The sequence below is a fragment of the Phyllostomus hastatus genome, unplaced genomic scaffold (genome assembly GCF_019186645.2).
Source record: "Phyllostomus hastatus isolate PE091 unplaced genomic scaffold, TTU_PhHast_1.1 phas_contig_210, whole genome shotgun sequence".
Classification (NCBI taxonomy): domain Eukaryota; kingdom Metazoa; phylum Chordata; class Mammalia; order Chiroptera; family Phyllostomidae; genus Phyllostomus; species Phyllostomus hastatus.
This window is the reverse complement of record NW_025333737.1, coordinates 15707563-15730108: the sequence shown is the minus strand read 5'-3', so window position 1 is coordinate 15730108 and position 22546 is coordinate 15707563. Positions and strand designations below refer to the sequence as shown.

The 22546-nt window shown below is 36.2% G+C and overlaps 1 protein-coding gene and 1 pseudogene across 4 annotated transcripts in view; one reads left to right on the top strand and one right to left on the bottom strand.

The window, feature by feature from the left end:
- Positions 1-22546, bottom strand: part of KANSL1 (KAT8 regulatory NSL complex subunit 1) — a 148531-nt gene that overhangs the window by 44582 nt on the left and 81403 nt on the right. For all 4 annotated transcript variants that reach the window (XM_045836021.1, XM_045836020.1, XM_045836019.1 and 1 more), the window contains 2 exons: positions 8353-8494; positions 1200-1304 (listed from right to left, as the gene is read on the bottom strand). In XM_045836021.1, the coding sequence (XP_045691977.1) occupies positions 1200-1304; positions 8353-8494 (247 nt within the window). The remainder of the gene's footprint in view (positions 1-1199; positions 1305-8352; positions 8495-22546) is intronic.
- On the top strand, positions 22102-22202 carry LOC123817843 (annotated as a pseudogene).

Sequence of the window (22546 nt, the reverse complement as noted above, 5' to 3'; positions counted from 1 at the left end):
GGAGAAGCATGCATCTGCACATATGTGAATGTGTATAATAAAACAATGAGAATCAAAACAATGAGACTATTATGTCCTACCCTCCACAAATGCTAAATACAGGAAACTATTAGGAAAACCTGAATACAGAAGATTACCAGAAAAATTTTGGAATCTGTAAATATTGTACACAAATACAATACATAAACTTACTCTCAATCATACATGCTTCAAGTCTCATGTTTCCTGTAATTATCGTACCATCAGCACCAGCTAACCTTCCAACTTACTAATGTGTTCTGTCTCACTTGCAACAAATTTTATCCGGGCTAGAGCTGAAATAGATGCACAGATGACTTAAAAAGTCTGTAGACTGAATAGTGGCAAAATTCTGCTCTTTATTTAAAACTACTTTCCAGTGAAGAACCATCAATCTCTTAATGTCTTCACAATTACCCATAGCATCAATAGCTGGCTTCCTTTAAGCTTTCTCATTACATAAGTTAGTTTCCACAATATCATATGAGTTCCTACTATGATAATGATAAAGGATAACAAGCTTTGCTGATGTGCAGAGTCATCATCAATGCTTACTGGCTTCCCAAACAAATGTCATGGGAGTTTGGAATTTCTAAGAAATTACTTAAATCAAGAAATGCAAATATTCATAAAAGCCAGTGACCTTCAGGGGAAAGTAAAAAAGTGAAACAAAAAAGTGTTTTGGGAATCAGAAGAAAAAGAAATTAACCTTGGTGCTGAAATAGTATCTAGAAAATTACAGAAAATGTCAGCATTATCCTCATTATAGAATTAAAGGGAGTAACTCATAAAAAGCACTTTCAATATCTTTGTGAGTTAAACCTCTAGTCCAACCTTTTGATTTTATAGTGGCCCAGAAAAGTTACCTCACTTATCAAAAAAAAGTGCCAGAGCAATGTGTTCTCTTGATTCCCAGTGATACTCCATAATGCCACAATCCTCTGGCTGTGCTGTCATTAGAGTCAGGCACTGCTTTTGAATTCTTCAGGCCAGCCACAGAGCTGTAGGAGGAACTGTGAACTGCCCCACCCAGCAATTCAGATCTTTAAATGCCAAGTGATAAATGAGGATGTGGTACCCTTTTTCCATACAATGCCAGGATCCTTCTAACAGAATAAACTGTGTGCTCATGCTACAGCCTAAATGTGCACTCATTTTCCCTTTTCTGTGTTTATACTTACCAATTTATCATTCCCATGATCTGTCTTCACCTCAGAACTAAGTGGAAGAAATAAGTCTACTGTTGTGTGCTCTGGAGGAGGCGCCTCTCCAAGAACTATCAACCCCTACAGGACACAAAGAAAAACAGCACAAGTGAGTAGTATTAAAATTACCATTCAGCATCTTTTAGATCTGGAATCTTTATCAGAGTATATGGTATTTTACACTACATTACCAACTAGACTATACTGCATCAAGAGCAGCAATGCAGCCTTATTAGTTTACTTGATCACTCATGTGACTTAAGGGTTACCAAACTGAAAGAGCTAAAATTGTAAATGATGAGTTAAAACAAATGACAAGCAACTGAAACTACTGGATGAAACAAAGGCAGAACAGTCTCAGTAATATATTAGAAACCAAAAAATTCTATCCATAATCAGCATGGGCCCAGTTTAGTAAAAGCAGTAAAAGTGACCAAAATCAGTTATGACACTGTAAAATAAAGCCTGGGATGCAAGTGACCAGGGCTTTGTGTCTCTGGTTCTCTTTCTTTGGTCTAGAAAATAAGGAGATCTGACTGATAAGAAACACTTAACAAAAAATTTGTATTAGAATCACACCTATGGAAATTTATCAAAGGATACTACCCAGGTCTGACATCCTCTCCTCAGAATCTCTGGGGAGAGGGGCTGGGTTTTTAAATAGCTCCCCTTGATTAAGTCCTAACATAAATCCTAAACTGAAAAAAATTACTTGGTCAGTCTTGATGTAGCATCAGAATCCTCCAGATAACATCCTAAAATATAGATTCCAGGGCCTAGAGATTTGGATTGTATCAATTTGGGCTCCCTAGAGCATCGTAACATAGGTTCTTATAAGCCAATGAACCAAATGATCCATCTCTGGTGGCCTAACTCAAAAAATCTCTATGAAATAGGGCATGCAAAGAAATAAAAAGGGTTGGATGGGGACAGTAAGAAAGGATAGTAAATTTTTTCTACCTTAGTTAAAAAAAAAAGTAAAACATCTTTTTTCCCCTGAAAGCGAGAGAAAGAACACCTAACTGTTCTAGAATAAGACCATACCTAGCCTGCACAGAAAATGATGTGCAGACTCCTAAGAGGGAAAGATCATTAACTAAGCAAGAAACATTTGGCCTAGACTTCAAAATGAGGTTCCTCTGACTGAAATAACTGCTGCTTAATATTTTCTTGCCTCAATCACAAGCATAAAATACACTCATCAGCTTTACTATTTCAAAGTAAAAACTATTTGTAAAAAGCAGCTATCTTGCACACAATTCCCTTCCCAAAATTGCATTCAACACCTTCCCTGCTTAAGAGCCTAAACCACCCCCCCATTTCCTGTATAAAACTAACCCAAATTCATCCTGACATTCAGAGTCCCACACAATCTATTCCTACCTTATTTATCTATTTCCAACTTTCTCCAAATACTGTTACAATTATATCAATCTCATTATCTCCTAGAACATGTTTGAATGTACATATGAAGTTGCTATTGAGAGGTGGGGGTTTATTATAAAATAGTATGTACCCAAATGCAATGAAAAGTTGTAATAGTACCTGTTCTTTCTTTGTTCATATTGATTCTGTCCCTTTCTTAAATTTATCCAAAATGCCATGTGCCCTTTCAACAAGCTTGTCAAATCCAAGTGCCACCTCTTTTCAAGAAAATGTCCCTGGGTTAACTGAGCCCCTACTTGCTTTCTTCAAGTCGCCACACTTCCTAAAGCACTATGATTGTATCTTACATTCTGTGTATTTAAATCTCATTTCCAGAGAAGAACTTTGGGCCAAATTATTTCATTTACTGTTGCCTCAATTTGCTGTTTTAAATGTTAACTAATGGTAAGCTCTTGAAGAAAAAAGAAATATATATATTTATTTTAATATTCCACCCCCACATTTTCTTTCTTGGAATTACACACCAGGAAAGAAAATGTACAAAACATTTTGAGTTTTTATGTTAAAAATTATTTCCCTTGAACAAGAAACCATCAAGTTTATATTAAGTATAACCAGGAGCCTAAATTAATTATAAAGTTACTCCATCAATTTTTTAAGTAAGTCAGGATACGACAAATGTTTCCAAAGGGAAAAAATTTCCCTTAAACTATCGAGTAACTTCTAAAAAAACACCTGTGACTTCAAAGACACCCTCCCAGGAAAGTTTTAGATGATTTGGTAGAGACCATTTATTCTCTATCATTTTATGGACCAAAGATGATCATGCCAATAGGCCAATCCATAGCAGAACTCAGACTAAAAGTTGGTCTACTCTCTTGTTCTTCCTTTTGTTCATGCAAATCCAGCCATCATTTATCCATTCATCAACACTGTTTTAGATCCTACAAATACAAAAGGAGAGACACACAGCCTTTCTCTAAACTCCTTCCCTACTGCCCCCCTGGCCCAAACCCATCCTTCCAAGTGCCTCCATTTTAATGCTGGGGGACAAAGACAGACAATAAACAGTAAGAGCAAGTACATTTTATGTAGTACATTAGAAGGTGTTAAAAGAGGAAAAAAAAAAGGACAGTGAGAGTATTATGAGGTGGGAATGAGCACTACTTATTAGGCAGTCAGAGTAAACTTCACACAGAAGGTAGTATTTGAACAAATATTTTGAGACATGGGAATAAACATTGGGGACATCTCGGGGAAGACTCATGCGAACGTTTCAAGGTTGGAGCCAGCTTGATGATTTTAAGAACTGGAAGAAATTCAGTATGCTGAAGTAAAATGAATGAGTGAAGTTCAAGGTAGGAGCTTAAGTCAGAACAGGTGGGAAAGAGAGTTAATCTTGTAGTGCCTTGTAACTCATGAGTATTCTAGCTTTTATTCTCAAACGAGAACTCACTGAAAAGTTTCCAGCACAAGGAGGAACCCATCTTTATGGTTCATAAGAATCAATCTAGCTATTGTGTTGATGTGAAGACTAGTTAGTGGTAAACAGAAAAGCAGAAAATACAGGGTGGGGCAAAAGTAGGTTTACAGTTGTGACTATGAGAAACATCAAGTTTTCTTGTATTATCATTTATTAACTATCGTATTTCTATATGAACTAGTGTTCTGTATATATACATTTGAAGATAGAATCAATCAGCACTGTAAATGTGCTTCTTGGATATAAGGGAAAGGAGACAAGAAACCCAGTCAAGGTTTCTGGCCTCTACAAGAATGGAATTCCCACTGATCTCTTCAGAGGTCTTTCCAATGGGTCTTAAGCCCATTGGTTTTAATCAAATCTATTTTTGTAAATATGTGCTTGGTTGCTATGCTGATGCAGCTAACATTGATCTATGCATACACTGTCGTCCCTTCCTCCAAAATATCTATGTTCACTATAGAATACAAAACCAACCAAAAGATCCCTTATACTGTACCTCATTTCAAAAAGAATTAAAGCAACTAAAAGAGGATGAGCAAACACCAACCCACTCTACTAAAAAATATAGGGGGTTAGAAACCTGCTGTTTATTTAAAGATTTATTTATTTTTAGAAAGAGAAAGAAACATCTATTGGGTGCTTCCTGTACTCTTGTCCATACCCCAATAGGGACTGAACCCACAACCCAGACATGTGTCTCGACTGGGAATGGAACCAGTGACCCTTCCCTTCACAGGTCGATGCCCAACCATCTGAGCCACACCAGTCAGAGCAAAACCTTCTGTTTCTGTAACTCGAATAGTCAAGTACTTAAAGCAACTGTCAACTTGAGCAAGAAAGTCAGATACTCAAGTCTCAGCTCTGCATTCATCTGGTAGTTTGACCATGAACAAATGACTCAATCTCTTTGACCCTCCAATTGTTTATCTTTTAATTTGAGAAGAACAGTAAAATGCTTAACACAGAGCCTGGCAAATGCAGAGTATACATGTTCAAAGGCTTCTATTATTATAGGGATACATGACCAAATGCATGATAATATGCCCTTGGGGGAAATTCCACTGCTTATTTGTTATACTGGGTGGAATAGTATACCTCCCCAAAATTTGTATCACCTAGAACCTATGAATGTGACTTTATTTGGGAACAGGGACTTTGCAGATGTAATCAAGTTAAGAGGAGTCCTTCAGTGGGGTCTCTAAATCCCAACATGACTGAGTGTCCTTATAAGACACAGACACAGTGAGAGAAGAGATGGTCATGTGAAGATGGAAGCAGAAATTGGAGTGATGCAGTATAAACCGAGGAACACCAGGATTACCAGCACCACCAGGAGCTTAGGAAGAGCCAAGGAAGGAGTCTTCCCCAGATTCTTCAAAAGGAGCCTAGCCCTCCTGTTTCAGAATTCTAGCCCACAAAACTATGAGAAAATAAATTTCTGTTGTTTTACATTTATCCCTTAACTTGTGTAAATCTGTTATGGCAGCCCCAGGAAACTAACACATGTGTTTTAAAAAGACGTTGTAGAAATATAAGCATTTAATAAACTTGTTAATTTTCTTAACATCTTGCTTACTGGGATTACCATTCTACTTTTATCCTTCCTGTCACAATTTTGTAACTAACCATCATTGTGTATCCACACTACAAACAAAGAAAATATATTAAAATCTAGAATGGCTTATTGTACAGACCATGAAAATGAGGCTCAGAAGTATTCAGTAACTTTCATTTCCAAGGTTACACAGCTATATGGTAGCAAAACCAGGACTAGAACCAAGAGAACTATTACCAATTCCAAGTCTGGTGCTTAACATATTATGCCCTGCATGATACAACTCTTGAATAATCAATATTATATACAAAATTCCAGAATAACTACTTTCCAGATATTTAAAAATATCTAAGACTTTTGAATGTTTCCCAAAACTGCTTCATCATTACTGCTGAGTTATGAGCTAAAGAATAAAGCTGGAACCAAAAGTGAAGAGACTTTTCTCATGGCTCATGAGACAGTAAACTGAGGCATTACTGTCAAAAAACTTCTCTCAAGTATACGTCAAAAACAAAAGTATTTATGCCGTGACTTAAGTAAGGATGTTTATCATGGCATGTTTTGTAATTGAAGTGTACCCCATTTTATTGCAGATCACACATGCTGTGGTTTTTTACAAAGTGAAGGCAAGACCCTCCATCAGCAAAAAGATTACGACCCATCTTATTGAGATACTTTACTGTGGTGGTTTAGAACCAAACCTGCAATATCTCTGAGGTATGCCTATATAATTTTAATAAAATGCATAATTAAAATATCAACCAAGAAAGGTAATAAAATGTAGGCAATAAAAACGTTAAAAAAAAAAGAAAGAAAGAAAGAAAGAAAAATGTTCAGGGTCCCATATGCACAGGAAAAAATAGTGAAAGAACACATGACCAAATGTTCATAGTGGGTTAATTTTGAATTTGGGTTTTGTTTTTTTGGTTTTTAGAGTAGTTTTAGATTCACAGCAAAACTGAGAGAAAGGTACGGAGAAAGGTGTATTTTCTTATTTTCCAAGTTTCCTCAGAATTGGTAACACTTTTTCATTCATTCTAAGACATACTTTTTCCACATCTTAACATCTTTGGCATCAGAATGCACCTCAACAATTGATGATATGTCTTAGTTTAATTAAAACCATTTGTTATATGCACATGAAATAATGCTGCATCTTACAATCGATGGCATCTTCAAGTCTATGGAATGTAGTAATTTTGTAATAGGGAACTAAAAATATATGCACATATATAAATACACATATTTATGCATGTATATAAAATAAGCAACAAAAAATTAAAATAAAGCAACAAATATGACTGCCATTGTTATCAGTTGTTACTAACAGACTCTTGTTCTCAAACATGGAAATTCCCACTAAAATGCTGTTCAGACACTGAAGAGGTATCCCCAGACAGAGCAAGACTTCCCCCTATCAGGACAGGAATGTCCAGTCATCTTCTAGCTATTCCTATCACCATTCCAGCTCACATGCTACAAGTCTCAATCAATTTCCCCTGTAAAGAAGAGCTAAGGTAAAGGACCCTAATGAATATTTTTAGTTTTAACTTGTTTATTCCAGCTGATTTTTAAAGTAGTCAGGATTTAAATTCTGTTCAAAAAAAACTAAGTCCTCTAGACTTTGCCCTCAATTATAACACACTCTACTGAACTTTTGGAGAATTTTTTTCTAGAACATTTTGGAAAGAAACTAGAATAATCCACTGGAATTTTTGGAATAAAAGCTTAAAAGGGGGCTGCAAAACTTTTACCTCAAACTCTCATCATTTTTATCTTGTCAATTGGTCATCCTTTTAACTTTTGGCCTAGTAATTAATTTAATGCAGAGTTCACAGTACAGCAATTTTCTGAAGGCTTTGACCAGAACTAAGGTAGGACAAAATATGTTGTGACAGTTATTTTTAGGAGCAGTAAGCTCTTCATTTAGACCCATGTGTCCAATCGTGAAGCTTAATTGCACTGAGCTAATAGAAAAATATTTTGAAAGAATGTAAGCTTCACAAAAAAGAGGAATTTTTATTTACCACTATGACCTCACTACGGAGAACAGTGCTTGGTACATAGTAGACACCCAACTATTTTCTGAATTTCTCTTCCATGCACATTAATCCCTCAGTCAAAAACAAACAGAAGAGAGGACTCTTCCAAGTTCATTTATAAGAAGAAAAACTGTACAGTTTATACACAGATAAAAGCTGTGTGGTAAGAATCAGCCCTCTGCAGATAGGACGACACAGGAAAATCAAAATCCTAATCATCAATGTCTAGTTTTGCCTAAACACTCTTTCAGTAAAAATCCTATTTTGCCTCAAGAAAGCAAGGGAAGCTTAATTAACCAGTAAAACAGAACATATCTATGTAAAATAGCAAGATGAAAATCCTTAGTCATCACCACTTTTCCATATATGTAGCAAATATGAGTTATACTCAATGGAATACACTATTCAGTCTTATGTTTCCTGTTAGCCCAGGTATACAAACTGTTTTTGTTCTAAACAGGTGTTCAATTTCACAATATATCCTAGTAGTGATGTCTGCACCACACTAAGCAACATCAAGCTCTTAAACAAATTAAACCACTGTATCAGACCATATTAAATCATTCCATTTGACATAGTTAAGAGTTATTGAGGGATAGCAGAAAAGGGATAATGGTAGTTTTTAGCTGGGCTAAAAAAGACCAGGCACGTATCCCTCACCTTATTAGCGCGTATCTGTTTGTAAATATCCGTTTGCTGCCGAATTCGATATTCCAAGTCAGAAACATGAGCCTGAAGCCAGTTCCAGCGGCTGACAATAGCTGCTCGGTCTGCAGCCCATCTCCATTCTGACCTCCGCCTCCTAAAAGGAAAAAACCAGAGTGAAATCCAAGAGTAGCAGCCATGTTTTTAAAAATAATACAGTGTGACTTTATTTAAATACCAAAACACAAAACCAAATTATTTGTTTCTACATAGCTACAGTAATGCCAAAGGAGAGATGAGATAGAAAGGTAAGAGAATCAATCTGGAGTTTAATTTGATTCGTTTTGCTATGAGAAAATCCTCAATTTTGGGGGGAATGAGAACTTTTAGAATGATAACAGCTACGGGAGGCAACTTGCCACCCTAATTTTCCTGGCTACCATGTTAAGGCAAAACTAGACTACTACTATTCTTACCCAAAGTTCAGCAACTTTTAGTAAATAAATGCTCAATTTGTTGTATCCTCTTGTTCTATTCCAAAGCCCTGAAATACCTGTTCTGCAATAATAATTTGTCTAGTTTTTAAAAAAATTCTAAATTGGTTTATAGAGAGAGGAAAAGAGAGAGAATTGTTCACAGATGAATTTGTTGTTCCACTTTATTTATACATCCACAGGTTGATTCTTGTATGTGCCTTGACTTGGGATCAAACCTGCAACCTTGGAGAATTGGATGTTACTCTAACCAACTGAGAGTTACCTTGGCCAGGGCTTAACGCAGTTTTATAGTTGTTTTGGAGGTAGAGAATTTGCCAATCTTTTCACCCACAATCACTGGAACTCAATCATTTTTTACCTTGATTTTTTTGAGTCAATGTTTTAATTTTTATGGAGTTTGTATTATCTTCCCAGTGTTACCATAACAAGGTATCCCAAACTGGGTAACTCAAAGCAACAGAAATGTCTTTTCTCACTTATGGAAGCTAGAAGACTGAAATTAAGGTTTCAGCAATGCCATGCTCCCTCTGAAGGCTCTTTCTGTGCCTTTCTTAGTTTCTGGTATTGTTGGCAATCATTGGCATTCCTTAAGCCTGCAGATGCATCACTCCAATCTCTGCCTTTGTGGTAACATGGGGGTTCCCCTGTGTGTCTTTCCATCAGCTTCCATGTGTGTGCACACGTGTACCAAATGGGGAGGTTTCTAACATCTAACAGTCCATACATAGACCAACTCTGCCAAGAAAAGCCAAAGATTTTGTTTTTCTGCCTGTCACAGGACACACACAGATAAAACTCGTCGAATATAGGTATTTCCCTGACTCGTTCAAGTTGCCTTCTAGTATCCTGACCTTGTGGCACACAATTTCTCTGAAATTGCTTTAATTTCTCAGGAGATAGAAATATTTCCTACTTTAACGTAAGACATATAATAAAAAATTCAGCAATGTAGCCAAGTAAAGATCAACAGACAAAAACTAATAGTGTCCTGTATGTGCCAATGAGTTAAAAAAAAAAAAAAACCTCATAAAAAAAAGAACTATTCATAACACCAACAAATGCTAATATTATATACAAAAGATCTTTACATAAAAAATAAAACCTAAAAACATGAAAGACCTACAACAGTGATTTTTTTAAAAGATACCAATTGTCACATTAATCTATAAATTCTAGTTAAGTTTCAGGTTTTTAACAGAAGCTGACAAACTGAACCAAAAACTTACATGCAAAAAAAGGACCAACAACAGAGGAATTCTAAAGAAAGAACGATGAAATTTTTTCGAAAATCAGATTATAGGCTTACTGTAAAGATATGATAATTAAGGCAGTATACAAAGACAAAAAGACCAATGACAAAGAGCCCTAAAACTTAAAACTGGATATATAATTAAGATGGCATTCATATCAGTGGGGAAATATAGAACCATTGAATAAATAGTACCGAAGTGGAAAAAGTAAAATTAGTTCCCTTCTTTGTGATATAATCACATCATTTTCAAATTTCTCAATCTGAAACACCAAAAAAAGAGTACCTTTGGAACTTCAGAGCAGGAAAAATTTTAAACCAAACACACAAACAAAAAACTTAGCCAATTTTCAACATACAACAAAAGATTTAATAAAATTAAGGCAAGCCACTGGTTGATAGAAGATATCTGTAACACATAACTACAGATTAACTATCAAAATATGTAACTACAATAAATAGGTTAAAAAAAGGCAATCTAAGAGAGAATTCACATAAGAAATCCAAATTCACATAAGAAAATTCACACAAACCAATAAATACATAAAAACATGCCAGTATTAGGTCTAATATTAAAAGTTGTTTCAAACTCAGATCGGAAAAACCAAATGTGGCGAGATGTGGAAAACAGCAATTCATGTATTGCCGGTAACAATAAAAACTGGCATAACCACTTTTGAAGATTAATTTGGAAATGCTTGGGTAAGTGGAGAATGTGCATACCCACCCATCATGAAATTTTATTTCAGAACATAACCTGCACATCTGTATGAACAAACATGTTCAGTGCAACAGAGGTACAGCTAAAAATTAGTTAATATAGTATGCTAAAGTTAAACTGTAACAGACAAACTATAATTTATTCCTTTAATACATGTCTCTATAGCAATTAAAACATTAACTAGAACTATCTGTACCAACATGACTGTGTCTCAGAAGACAATGTTGAATGGAAAAGTCATACAAAAGCCCTGGCTGGCGTAGCTCAGTGGATTGAGTGTGGGCTGCGAACCAAAGTGTTGCAGGTTCGATTCCCAGTCAGGGCACATGCCTGGGTTGCAGGCCACGGCCCCCAGCAACTGCACATTGATGTCTCCCTCTCTCTCCCTCCCTTCTCTCTCTAAAAATAAATAAAATCTTTAAAAAAAAGTCATATAAAAACTGAAACAACAAAAATAAGTACTGTAATCAATTTAATTATTACTACATGTACCAATACAACTGCATCAACAATGTGAAATGAGAAAACTACATAAAAACTAAAAAAGAATAAGCATACAATAATAAAGACTGGCACTAAGACATAAATAGTAACTATATAAAAACATGTATAGGCCCTGGCTGGTGTGGCTCAGCGGATTGAGCGCTGGCCTGTGAACCGGATCAGGTCCCTGGTTGGGGGCGTGTTAGAGAAACATCAATGTGTGGTTGCCTCTTGTGTGCCCCCTACTGGGGACCTGGCCCGCAACCCAGGCATGTGCCCTGACTGGGAATTGAACCAGCAACCCCCTTTGGTTCTCAGGCTGCACTCAATCCACTGAGCACTGTGCTGCGAAGCAAAGGGTCACCAGTTCGATTCCCAGTCAGGACACACACCTGGGTTGTAGGCCAGGTCCATAGTAGGGGCTGTGTGAGTGGCAACGACACATTGATATTTCTCTCCCTTTCTTTCTCCCCCCTCCCCCCTCTAAAAATAAATAAATAAAATCTTTTTAACAAACTTTCATTTTAAATACAATAATCTATTTCAAGGTTGGCTGCAGACATAGTTCTAGCCCAAATTTAAGAAAAGAACCTCAAAAGCTCAAGTATAACCCTGAACGTCGTCATTCCTAAACTGTAAGGGTCCTTGTTTTTCTAAAAAAGGCAAAGCTAGTTAACCCGCACATCCTGTTTCCAACTTTCATTACTCTTCAAAGTTACCACCTTCCAATCCTGCTAAATAAATCTCCTGCTTTTACAAGTTTATTTCACTTCTGAAGCTATGGCACTATCAAGTCCCCATCAATCACAGCTGGGCTACTCCAATAACCTCCTCAGTTACTATTCCTAATATAAATCACATGCTACCTTTTCCTAAATAAATTCCCTTCAAAGCTTATTTCTTCCTATCACTCTTACATGTATGGAACCACACATGCTCCCTTGCTTCTCTTCAAATCCTGTGTTCAAGGAAACAGTAAAGTATAAGGGGAGTCAAATATTGTAAAGGACAGCACTCTGAGGCCAAAAAATGGTTAAATAAAATTAATGAAGCATCCATTTAACAGTGTATTCACAGCCAAGTTGGTTTTAACAACTGACAATGGCTAGCCAAAATAAAACCCTAACGTTGAAAACCAAAGCAGAGCAAGGGAAAGATGATTTCTTGGCAAATTACCATACTTCCTCCTTTAGTCACCCTTGGTGGACAAAGAATCCTGGCAGTCTCTCCCAAAGATTCTGAACTTAGCTCATAAGCCTTCTCACAACAGTGCTCCAGGACACCAAGCACTCTGAATTGACAGGAATGATGAAATCCATTTGTTATCTCTGAATTTAGATACATCTTAACCCAAAGAATTCTCTTCTTTCTTGTTTGATGTCAAAAAAGGGAAGAAACCAAAACACTTTAAGATCTGAAAGGCTGAGAGTACAAAGGGAAAGATAATTACTTAAAACATTTCAGTTCGTAGGAACTTTGATGAATACTTTTTTCCCATTGATATTAAGGAACAGCCTTTCTCAATTTTGCTAAAGTCAAAACTAACATGTCTGGTATACAGGAGATCTTACAAACACCAGTATAAAACTGAGCCTCCAGATCATATTTTTTGGAGATTGGCCAATAAACTAATAGAAGACAACAATAAGGGAATGCTAGCAATCCCTAAATTATGAACACTTTTATTTTATTAATACATTTGTAATACGACAGTTTAGAAGAAGAAATGAGTTTCAATAAAATTGTCACCATGTTGTAATGTAATTAATGGAATGAATGCACCACCAAGTGTCCAAAAAGTATCACTTGTTCAAAATACTAGAAACATGGGCAAAAAACCCTGAACCGTCAGCAAAGGTGAAAGGTGTGTAGTTAGCAATTCTCAGGTAAGCTGGGAAGACATTACCACACACCAGTGGCAGAGCACACCACCACAAAACATTCCATAAATAGTAAAAGCTTCACAACTTATGTTTGGTTTTCCTTAACAACCAAACCCCAACATGCCACAGAAACTCAGTTTACCAGATGTAGGGGTGGATTTCCCCTCTTAATATTTACATGTAAATTTATTACAGATAATTTACAGCTCAAAAAGGCCAAGAGACACTGATTTAACATTAGGGTCATGCTTAAACAGACTTCAAAATATAAACAACACATGACAATGGTTGCAGTGATACTTACATAAATATAATGATGAACTGGTGTCTAATATAGTCATTATCAATGATGAAGAAAAAGGTGTATTCCAACACTGATGAGTCTTGTAACTCTCTTATTGCTTACTGTGCTGACAATTAGTGAAATAATTGCTTTATCTGTGTGTGTTTTGTAGGATACTAGAATGAATTCTAACATACTGTTCTCCTATACACTTTATTCCAGTTTGTACCAAATTATTTGTCTACATATACTGGGATACCACTGTCTGAGTGGGGAATTCGTTTTAACTCATATTTTGCTCCTTGCTTTTATAAACACTATGGTTAAATTTGCTTTGTCTGCATGTGCTATATAAAAATCCATTAAAATCTCAACACTATAAATTGCTTTTTGAATACCTTAATGCAGGAAAGTACAGTACCAATATTTCCTTTTGTAATGCAACATGAATGGTAATTTTTAATGTTACCAGCTATGCATAAGTATTCATTTGTGTAAAATAGTGTATGCTGTATAGATTTCTTTTAGTAATGTGAACTTATACTTTAGCAGTTTTCTTTACAGTGTTAGAATATTACCACACATCTAAAACTTACAATGTTCTAAGGGATTCAAGAATATTTTAAAAATCTATACTTATTTGAACAATAACAACAAAATCATTCCTCTAAAAGGCTCACCCTGGCCAGGTGGTTCAGTTGGTTAGAGCATCATCCTGTGTACCAAAAGGCTGCAAGTTCAATTCCTGGTCAGAGCATATCTAGGTTGCAGGTTCAACCCAGTTGGGCTGGTAAGGAAAGCAACCGATGGATGTTTCTCATCAATAAACATGTCTTTCATTAAGGATTTAAAAAACAACTCAAATAGAAAAGCTCTTATAAACACTCTGAAACTATATAGTGAAAAGTACTTGAAAATTTAAGACTCAGCCCTGATCAGTGTGGTTCCGTTGATTGGAGCACCATCCTGTAAACTAAATGTAATGGATGTGGAACAAGGTTTAGAATGGGGTGTAGGCTAAGAAGCCCCTGGGGGGGAGGGGGGAGGGGAATCCAAAGCCTTCATAGCCTTGGCTGGGTAAGGAAGAAACAAAGCAGGTCATTAAAGTTATTTTGCATAATAACAACAGCTGGTCATTGTTATAGTGGTGTTAAATAGCTTGCCTGCAGCTTGGGGCTAGGAAAATGGGCGTGACTTTAAAGCATAGCAGGGAGGCGGTTTCCCAGTTGCTGTGCCTGTGCCTGCGCTAGAAGAGGAGGGTGGATTTTTTGCATTGCGGGTCCATGCCTGCCCAGACTAACAATGGCAGCCAAAGAAAGGCAGGAGATACTGAAGGACTGGCAAATGTAACCCTTTATGGAAGAAGTCGGAAATGGGGTCACGGAGAAAGCTTCGGGCTGGGATTTAAACTCAAGCGTGGCAGCCACTCTGGCACTTGACCATGAGGCTTGGGAAGAAGGGCTCTTGGCCATGAAGGAAACAGTAATAAGGAAAAAGACATGCTGTCTGTAATAAGGAATTTTTTTGCCATGTAGTTGGAAAGAAAGTAGTAAAAAGGAAGTAAATGGTCTGGCTAACTCCAAAGCTACAAAAGAACTTCCTTGCAAAATCCTGATCTGCTGCACCTGAATTTTACCTGGACTGTTAAAACTTGTGCCTTTCCTAAGTTTCACCATAATCCAAAATAAAACAGCACATGCCTTTCTGTACTATTACACAAAGGCTAATGGCAATATACTCCGGATCCTGCACGAATAAGGACATAGGAAACTTTTAAGAATGCTTTTGGCTAGTAGCCTGGTAGAAAAGCATGGGAAGTGTTGGGTCTCATGGAAAAGGAGGGCTCCAAGCTAAGGTGCTCTGAGCACTGCCAAGGTTGAAATGTTGTGAATAAAAATCTGCTCCTTTCAGTATTGTTATGTCTTTCACCAAGGTGCTATGGGGATGGGCCCAGGTCGGCTTTATAACATAACAGCTGCAAGTCCAATTCCCAGGGTACATGCCTGGGTTGCAGGTTTAGTCCCTGGCCAGAATGTGAATAAAAGGCAACCAATCCATGTTTCTCTCTCACATGAATGTTTCTCTCCCTCCCCCCAACCTCTCTCAAAAACAAATAAATAAAACTCTTAAAAAAAAATAAAAATACTGTTTTTAAAAAATTAAAGAGTTCAGCTTACACGTTGGCCAATGTAGAAAACAAAATGGGATTAGTTGTTGTCTTTAATTCTTTAAAATCATCTCAAATGATAATGTTAACAAAAATGTTTCATTAGAAAAGGACAAATAGATCAACACAGGAACTTTTATATGAAGAGATTTAACTTCTCAAATTTGGGGACCAAGCTCCTATTTTTAATACAAATTATACATTGAAATTTCAAAGATGGCACTGATTAAACCTCTTCTATTGCACCATAAAAATAATATGAATCACTTAATTAAGAGGTCGTTACCAATAATTTTGCAAAAATAAAGGCACCAGGAATGTAACTTCTGTTAACAGAAAAGGATTTGCAACACTGAACTCCTTATAGCCAACTTCTTGTCAATGAGTTCAACAAAAAAAGATTATGATAAACCCTATCTGTAATGCCTAGAGCACTGCCACACAGAGCAAAACAGATAGCACTGGTAGCCTACTGCCTTTTTCTCAAAGAAAAAACTTGAGCAAAAGCTGAAGTTTATAAAAGTAACACTCAAGGTAAACACAAACACTTCCTTTAAGCCCACCTAGTTCTATTCTAAGATGGAAAATGTGTAAATCCATGAGAACAATGCTGGTAGGTTATACTTTTCCCTGATCTAAAAATATTTTTATAATAAAAAGAAAAAGATTTTATTCATTTTTTACAGAGAGGGGGAGAAAGAAGGGGAGGATAACATCAATCAGTTGCCTCCTGCATGCCCCCAACTGGGAACCTGGCCTATAATCCAGGTATGTGCCCTGAACATAAATCAAACCAGTGACCTTTTGGTTTGTGGGAGGATCCCCAACCAACTGAGCCACAAGTCTAGGGCTTGATCTAGAAATTTTTAAAAAATCTCATTAACTCAACAACAAATATGCTTAAGACCTTAACAAAAACACCTTAGTGGTGATAATTCCATCTTTGATTCTGATTTCAGTCCTATCCAGTTCTTTCCTTAAATGTAAACAAAGATTCCTATTAACAAATTAAAATAACTGTCCACATCAAGTTACACACAGCACTACATTCAACCAAAAACTGGTAGATAAATTATTTGACAGAGTTATATGAGACTTTCAAGTGTGCAAGAAAGCTTGAAGCATCTAAATTCTGAAATCACCACGTTCTTTAGATGACATAAAACCAGTAGAATAGAGCAGGTAAAATTGAGATCATCCCTGAACATCCAGAGCACAACAGTTGCTAGATTCATGGGACAGGATTAGAAAAGCCTGCCATTACTTAAAGTCACGTCTAAAAAAAAAAGTATATAGGAATATTCACTACCTTGCTCCAGAGCAGTGTGAAACAGGGGAAAGAGCAGGGAAGACAGGTTTAAACCAAGTTAAAAAATTTATATGATCCTGAGCCCTGGCTGGCGTAGCTCAGTGGATTGAGTGCGGGCTGCGAACCACAATGTTGCAGGTTCGATCCCCCAGTCAGGGAACATACCTGGGTTGCAGGTCACGGCCCCCTGATCAGCACACTGATGTTTCTCTGTCTCTCTCTCCCTCCCTCCCTTCCCTCTCTAGAAATAAATAAAATATTTAAAAAAATTTATATGATCCTGTACAATGTAAATTAACTTCTGGAAATGACAGCAACATCCGCCTCACAGGACTATGTGTTCATTAAATGATGTGATCCTAACTGCCAAGTACAATATGTGTCTTAAAAAAGAACTATTAAATAAATAGAACCTTGAATTTCAATTCCATATAATAAAAGATACAAAAGGGGAGAAGAAAAGAGAAATAAAACCTCTAAGGGGCAAATAAATTCAGAAAATAGGTGTTTTCAGTTAGCAACAGAATTCTGAGTTTCTTGAGTGTTGGGCTTTGTAGTCACCTAAAAGGAAGTTCCACTCTAAGCTGTAGAACCAAAGTAGTTATACTAGAATAGACAATTGGTTCAGCACAACTTTACTCCCCCCCACCTCCCAAAATATAAAGAGATGGAAGAAGTAAAGTACATGGTAAAAACAAGGTGTCTAGCATCAAATTTCAAATAAATAAAACTCAGATAAGAATGGGTTAACAAACAGTTTGTATCTATCATTCTAGCTAGGTTTCATCAGCTTTCTAGGTTGGTGGTAACAGGAAACAAATGTGTCAAAGTCAATTCTAAACTTCCAATTCTTCCTGATAAGAGTCTCTGGGAGTTGATCACTTAACCCTTTTATGTTACTACTTAAATCAAATTATCTCTGAAAATTGAAATGAGATTTGTGCATTTTGGCAGATTATTTCAGCCAATCTTTCAACCTACCAGTGTGCTCTTCCTGTCCTCCCCCTTCCATTTAACACCCTTCCCCACCTTAAAGATGTCTTTATTCATGGGGGAACAAACAAGTCATTGAGCTGAGACCTGAGATTTCAGGAGTGAGCTACACAAAGTCCATTCCTTTTCTCATGGAGCTTTAAAATCTTACAAGACAAGCAAACACTGAACAAATAATTACAAACTAATTTTTTTAAGTTATTATGATACAAAACAAAATTGCAAGATGCAATAAATGCATATTATGGGGTAAACAGAATGCTTAACTAATTAAGAGTGTAACAAGATTCTCAACACATAGTGACATTCAGAGGAATAACAAAGTAAAAATTCACCAGGCAAATAAGTAAATAAATACACATATATACAAACACATATACACACATGTATAGATATATGAATAGTTCAAGCAGAAGAAACAGAACCTGTTAAAGTGCAGGGCAGGAAGAAGCATATCAATTCTAGGGACTAAGAAAAAGCCAGAGTCTCACAAAAGATCCAAAGGGTAGACAGAGGCCTTGTCATTTGAGGTCTCAGATCACAAAGTATGTTCTACTGTGTTCTGGGAGCAAATGAATGGTATAATGGGATTTTTTAATCAGAAGAGTGGCATTATCTCATTAGTTATGATAAAAACACATTCAGGGGTAATTAAAAATGTTAATAGAGACCCGAGCCAGGAAATCACTGTGATATACAGGTGAGAGAATTTGGTGACCAGTGGGCAGGGAGATCCATTTAACAAATATTTAAGCACCTATTATTTACCAGGAATTATATTAAGTGCTGGGGATAAAATACTAACAAATAAGAACTGTGGCTCATTAAGCTTAGAATTTGATGGGGAAGGCAAATGTTAATGAACAAATGATCATGAAAAGTGTGGAGTAAGAGATTATAACGATGACATCAGATTTAGATGGAATAAAGTAGAAGACTTCTCTGTGGTATAAACATTTAATCTATGCTCCAAAGAATAAATTAGGACTTAGGCAAACTTGCCTGGGATGAGGGGTAAGAGTTGTGCAGAGGCATAGAAAATACTGGGGATTGCAGTGTGTTTTAGGAAGAAGAAATGACATGTATGCAAGTTATGTAGCTGGAGCTCAGACAGTAAACAAGGGGAAGAATGCACTGAAGTTCACACTGACTGTAAGGAGGCAGGACCAGATCATATAGAATCTGTAATACAGCTGCCCTGATCTTGGCTCATGTTCTTTCATTTATCTTGAATTCTTTAAATAAAAAATTTCATATACAAACTAAAGGATAATGAACTCTCACATAACCATCAACCAATTTCAACTATCAACTCTTGACCAATTCAATCTTATATATAACATCTATCTCCCATGCCCATGGATTAATTTCGAAGCCAACTCCTATCATCAGACCATTACATCTGTATATATTTACATATAAATCTCTGAAAAGTTCACTTAAAATATCTACATACTTTAATAATTTAAAAAATACTAATTCCTTCATGTCAAATATCGGCCAAACTTCTCAATTGTCTCAACTGCTTTGTCCAAATTAAAGTTAAAATAAGATCCCTTGCAATTGGGGGGGGGGTTTAGATCTGTCCTTTAGAATTCCTTATGTTGGGGATTTTGCCAAATGAAATCTTGTCACAAAGTCCACACTTCTGAACTCTATAAACAGACACTTCTAAACTACCTTTAGTTTTTTATTTAGTGGTCTGCAGATCGGCTGATAAATTATTTGTACTTTTGTACATTAGATTTTTACATGTTTAAGACTGATATGTACTAAAACACACCCAATCTTTAAACAATTATTTAAGCTACCTCAAACTCTTCAATGACCACATGTCAACTTTTTATTAAATATGGTTACAAAATATACAACCTACCAAGCACAATAAAAATGTAATAATTCTCCTACATAGCCCCTTAGCAATACTCAGACCAATCTGTCTGTCATACCCTATAGTCTCTAACCTGAAAATATCCAGAAGCAATTTTGTCCTTAAAACCTACCTTCCTCAACGAAAGTCTCTCCTAGTTGAACTTACCTCACAAGTTATTACTTTGTATTCTTCGAGCTTAGTGTGATCCTCTTATTTTGTTATTTACATGTTGTATATTTCCAAGTCATGTCATATTTGACTGGTCTTTAACCAAATTATCTGTGCCTTTTTATGGGAACAACTTACAATGTATTTTAACTGTAAATCAATTTTCCATGATATCTTAAAGATGTAATTCTCAGGAAATATGAAAAATGTAAGGCGTACAAGGGGAGAATAAAAAACTAGGAATTTATTTATAAAAAATTGTGTATTCTTACATGTTTAAACTTCAGTCACCTTCAAAGTACTCTCCATTTGATGAAATATACCTATATCAAGACTTTTTCCACTGCTCAAAACAGTTTTTGAACTCCTCGATTTTGATGTGCTTTAGTGCTTCAGCCATTTTTTTTTTTTAACCTCTTCCACACTGGCAAAGTGTTTCCCTCTGAGGATTTTTTTCATGGGGAAAACAAAAAACATTGCTTGGCGAGATCAGGTGAGGCACAAGGTCGTGCCGTTTTTGGTCAAAAACTGAACACTCAGTGTGGTGAGGGCAGGTGTGCTAGTAAATCACCCATCATGAAATGGGCAAATGTGTTGAAAGTCTTCATAAAAGAATTCACTGAAACTGAATGCAGCCCCTCACAACAATGCCAGCTGGTACAGATATAGATGGGTTCCTAGGACACTCACCCAGCAGGGGAAGCCTGTATTATAGCATAAGGGGCCTGCCCTTCAGAAGATAATTATGTTTTTTGGGGTCCCCCCATGTATTTGGCTGCTTAAATTGCAAACTGTAAAGAAAACATCTAATTGAAGCCTAAAAGACGCAGAAGACCTTAGATACATTAAAACTGTTCTGATGGAGAAAAGTACAGCATGGCAAAAAAGATGGAAGTGGCTTACAGTTTCTTCTTGGCTGGCTATAGGACTGGACATAGAATCTGAGCATGAAGATATAGAACAAAAACTGGCCTAGTTACTGTGTTTTTTTGAGAGAATAGGATTCTTTCAAGAATAAAAAGCAAATCGACAAAGGTAATACTGAAAGGCTCTCAGTTACTCAAAGAACTGCTACTCTAGAGTGGTTCCTCCAGAGTAAATCAACCAAATTTCTGTCTCCTTTTCTGCCTAGAGAGTTCATCTTTTTAGAGTAAATTCCACTTAAAAACCTTTTCTAAAAAAAAAAATCACAGATTAGAATATTCAGATTCTGTATGTAAGACTAATTCCTCCTTTAAAAAGGTCAAATAGCTAATTAATCCCAGTCACTCAAAAGCTGTAAATTAAAGAGTAGCTATTATTTCTCTATAAAATACATTTTTTCATTTTCGCCGATAACTTTATTGATTTGGATATTTTGAGTAGGTTGGCTACATTCCACGATAATGTTGACAGTTCTCAATTAATGTCTTTTTGATTGCTATCAACTTCAACTGGTCTACCACACCGTGGAAAACTGTCCAGTGAGAAATCACCAGCACAAAACTGCGCAAACCACTTTTGACACATTCATTCACAGAACCTTTGCATTTCAGTTGTTTTTACCTTTCTTCAGGTAATAAAGCATAATGTGCTGAAAATGTGTATTTTCTTCCAACTTCAATATTAAAAGAGCTACCTCAAAATCCACTAGTTTTGTAAGTTTTTAAAAAATGTACGCTGATATGACAGCTGTCACAATACAATCTAACAAAATTGTTTCAAATGAAGTTAAAGACTACTAAACGCTACTAGAGCCATCTTACAGAAAAAAACAAATGAACTTTTTGACCAACCCAATCTTTGATCCAGCTTACTCACCTGAGCAAGAGACTGACAAGGATCACATCTTACAACTGAAAGCTTCTCAGAACATCACAACTTAGACTGAGAGGAAAACAATCCTCCTCTCTTCACCATTCTCCAACTCCCCAGCCCCGGGCTCCTTAAATGAGTGGAAGAGTAGAAAAGAACAATGTACAGTACTGACAGGGAGGAGGAAGGAGTGGTGAGGATGCCAGCTTATTTTATTCCATGAAATCTTGTTTCTGGCAATCTCCAGCACAATCAAGAAATCTTTGCATTTAATCCAATAGATTAGCTGTATATTAATAGAATTTCTATAAAGAAACATTTAAAAACAAACTTTAAAAAATACAGTACTCACTGCAGCACATATACTAAAACTGGAATGATACAGAGGTCAGTATGGCTCCTGTGCAAGGATGACATGCAAATTCATGAAGCATTCTGAATTTTCTAAAAAACTAATGAAAATAAAATATAGCTTGTTGTAAAGAGTATGGTGTTTGGAGTCAGTAAACACTAAAGTCCAAATTGTAGCCCTGCCACTTAATTACTACTATCACTTAACCAGGTATTGAAAGATCAAAGAACAAAATTTCTTATCAATGCTCAACCTTTAGGAGTAATGTTCCAACTTTAGTGTAAGAAATACCAGAGAGTTGAAATGAGTCCTAGGGATCTGCATGAATAAGAAGCCTCTTAGATAACTCTTATGCAAGAAGATCATACTTTCAGAAATATTACTTAGAGCTACTGAGGTTTAGAAACAAAAGATGTATCTTCAAGAAAATGAAGTCT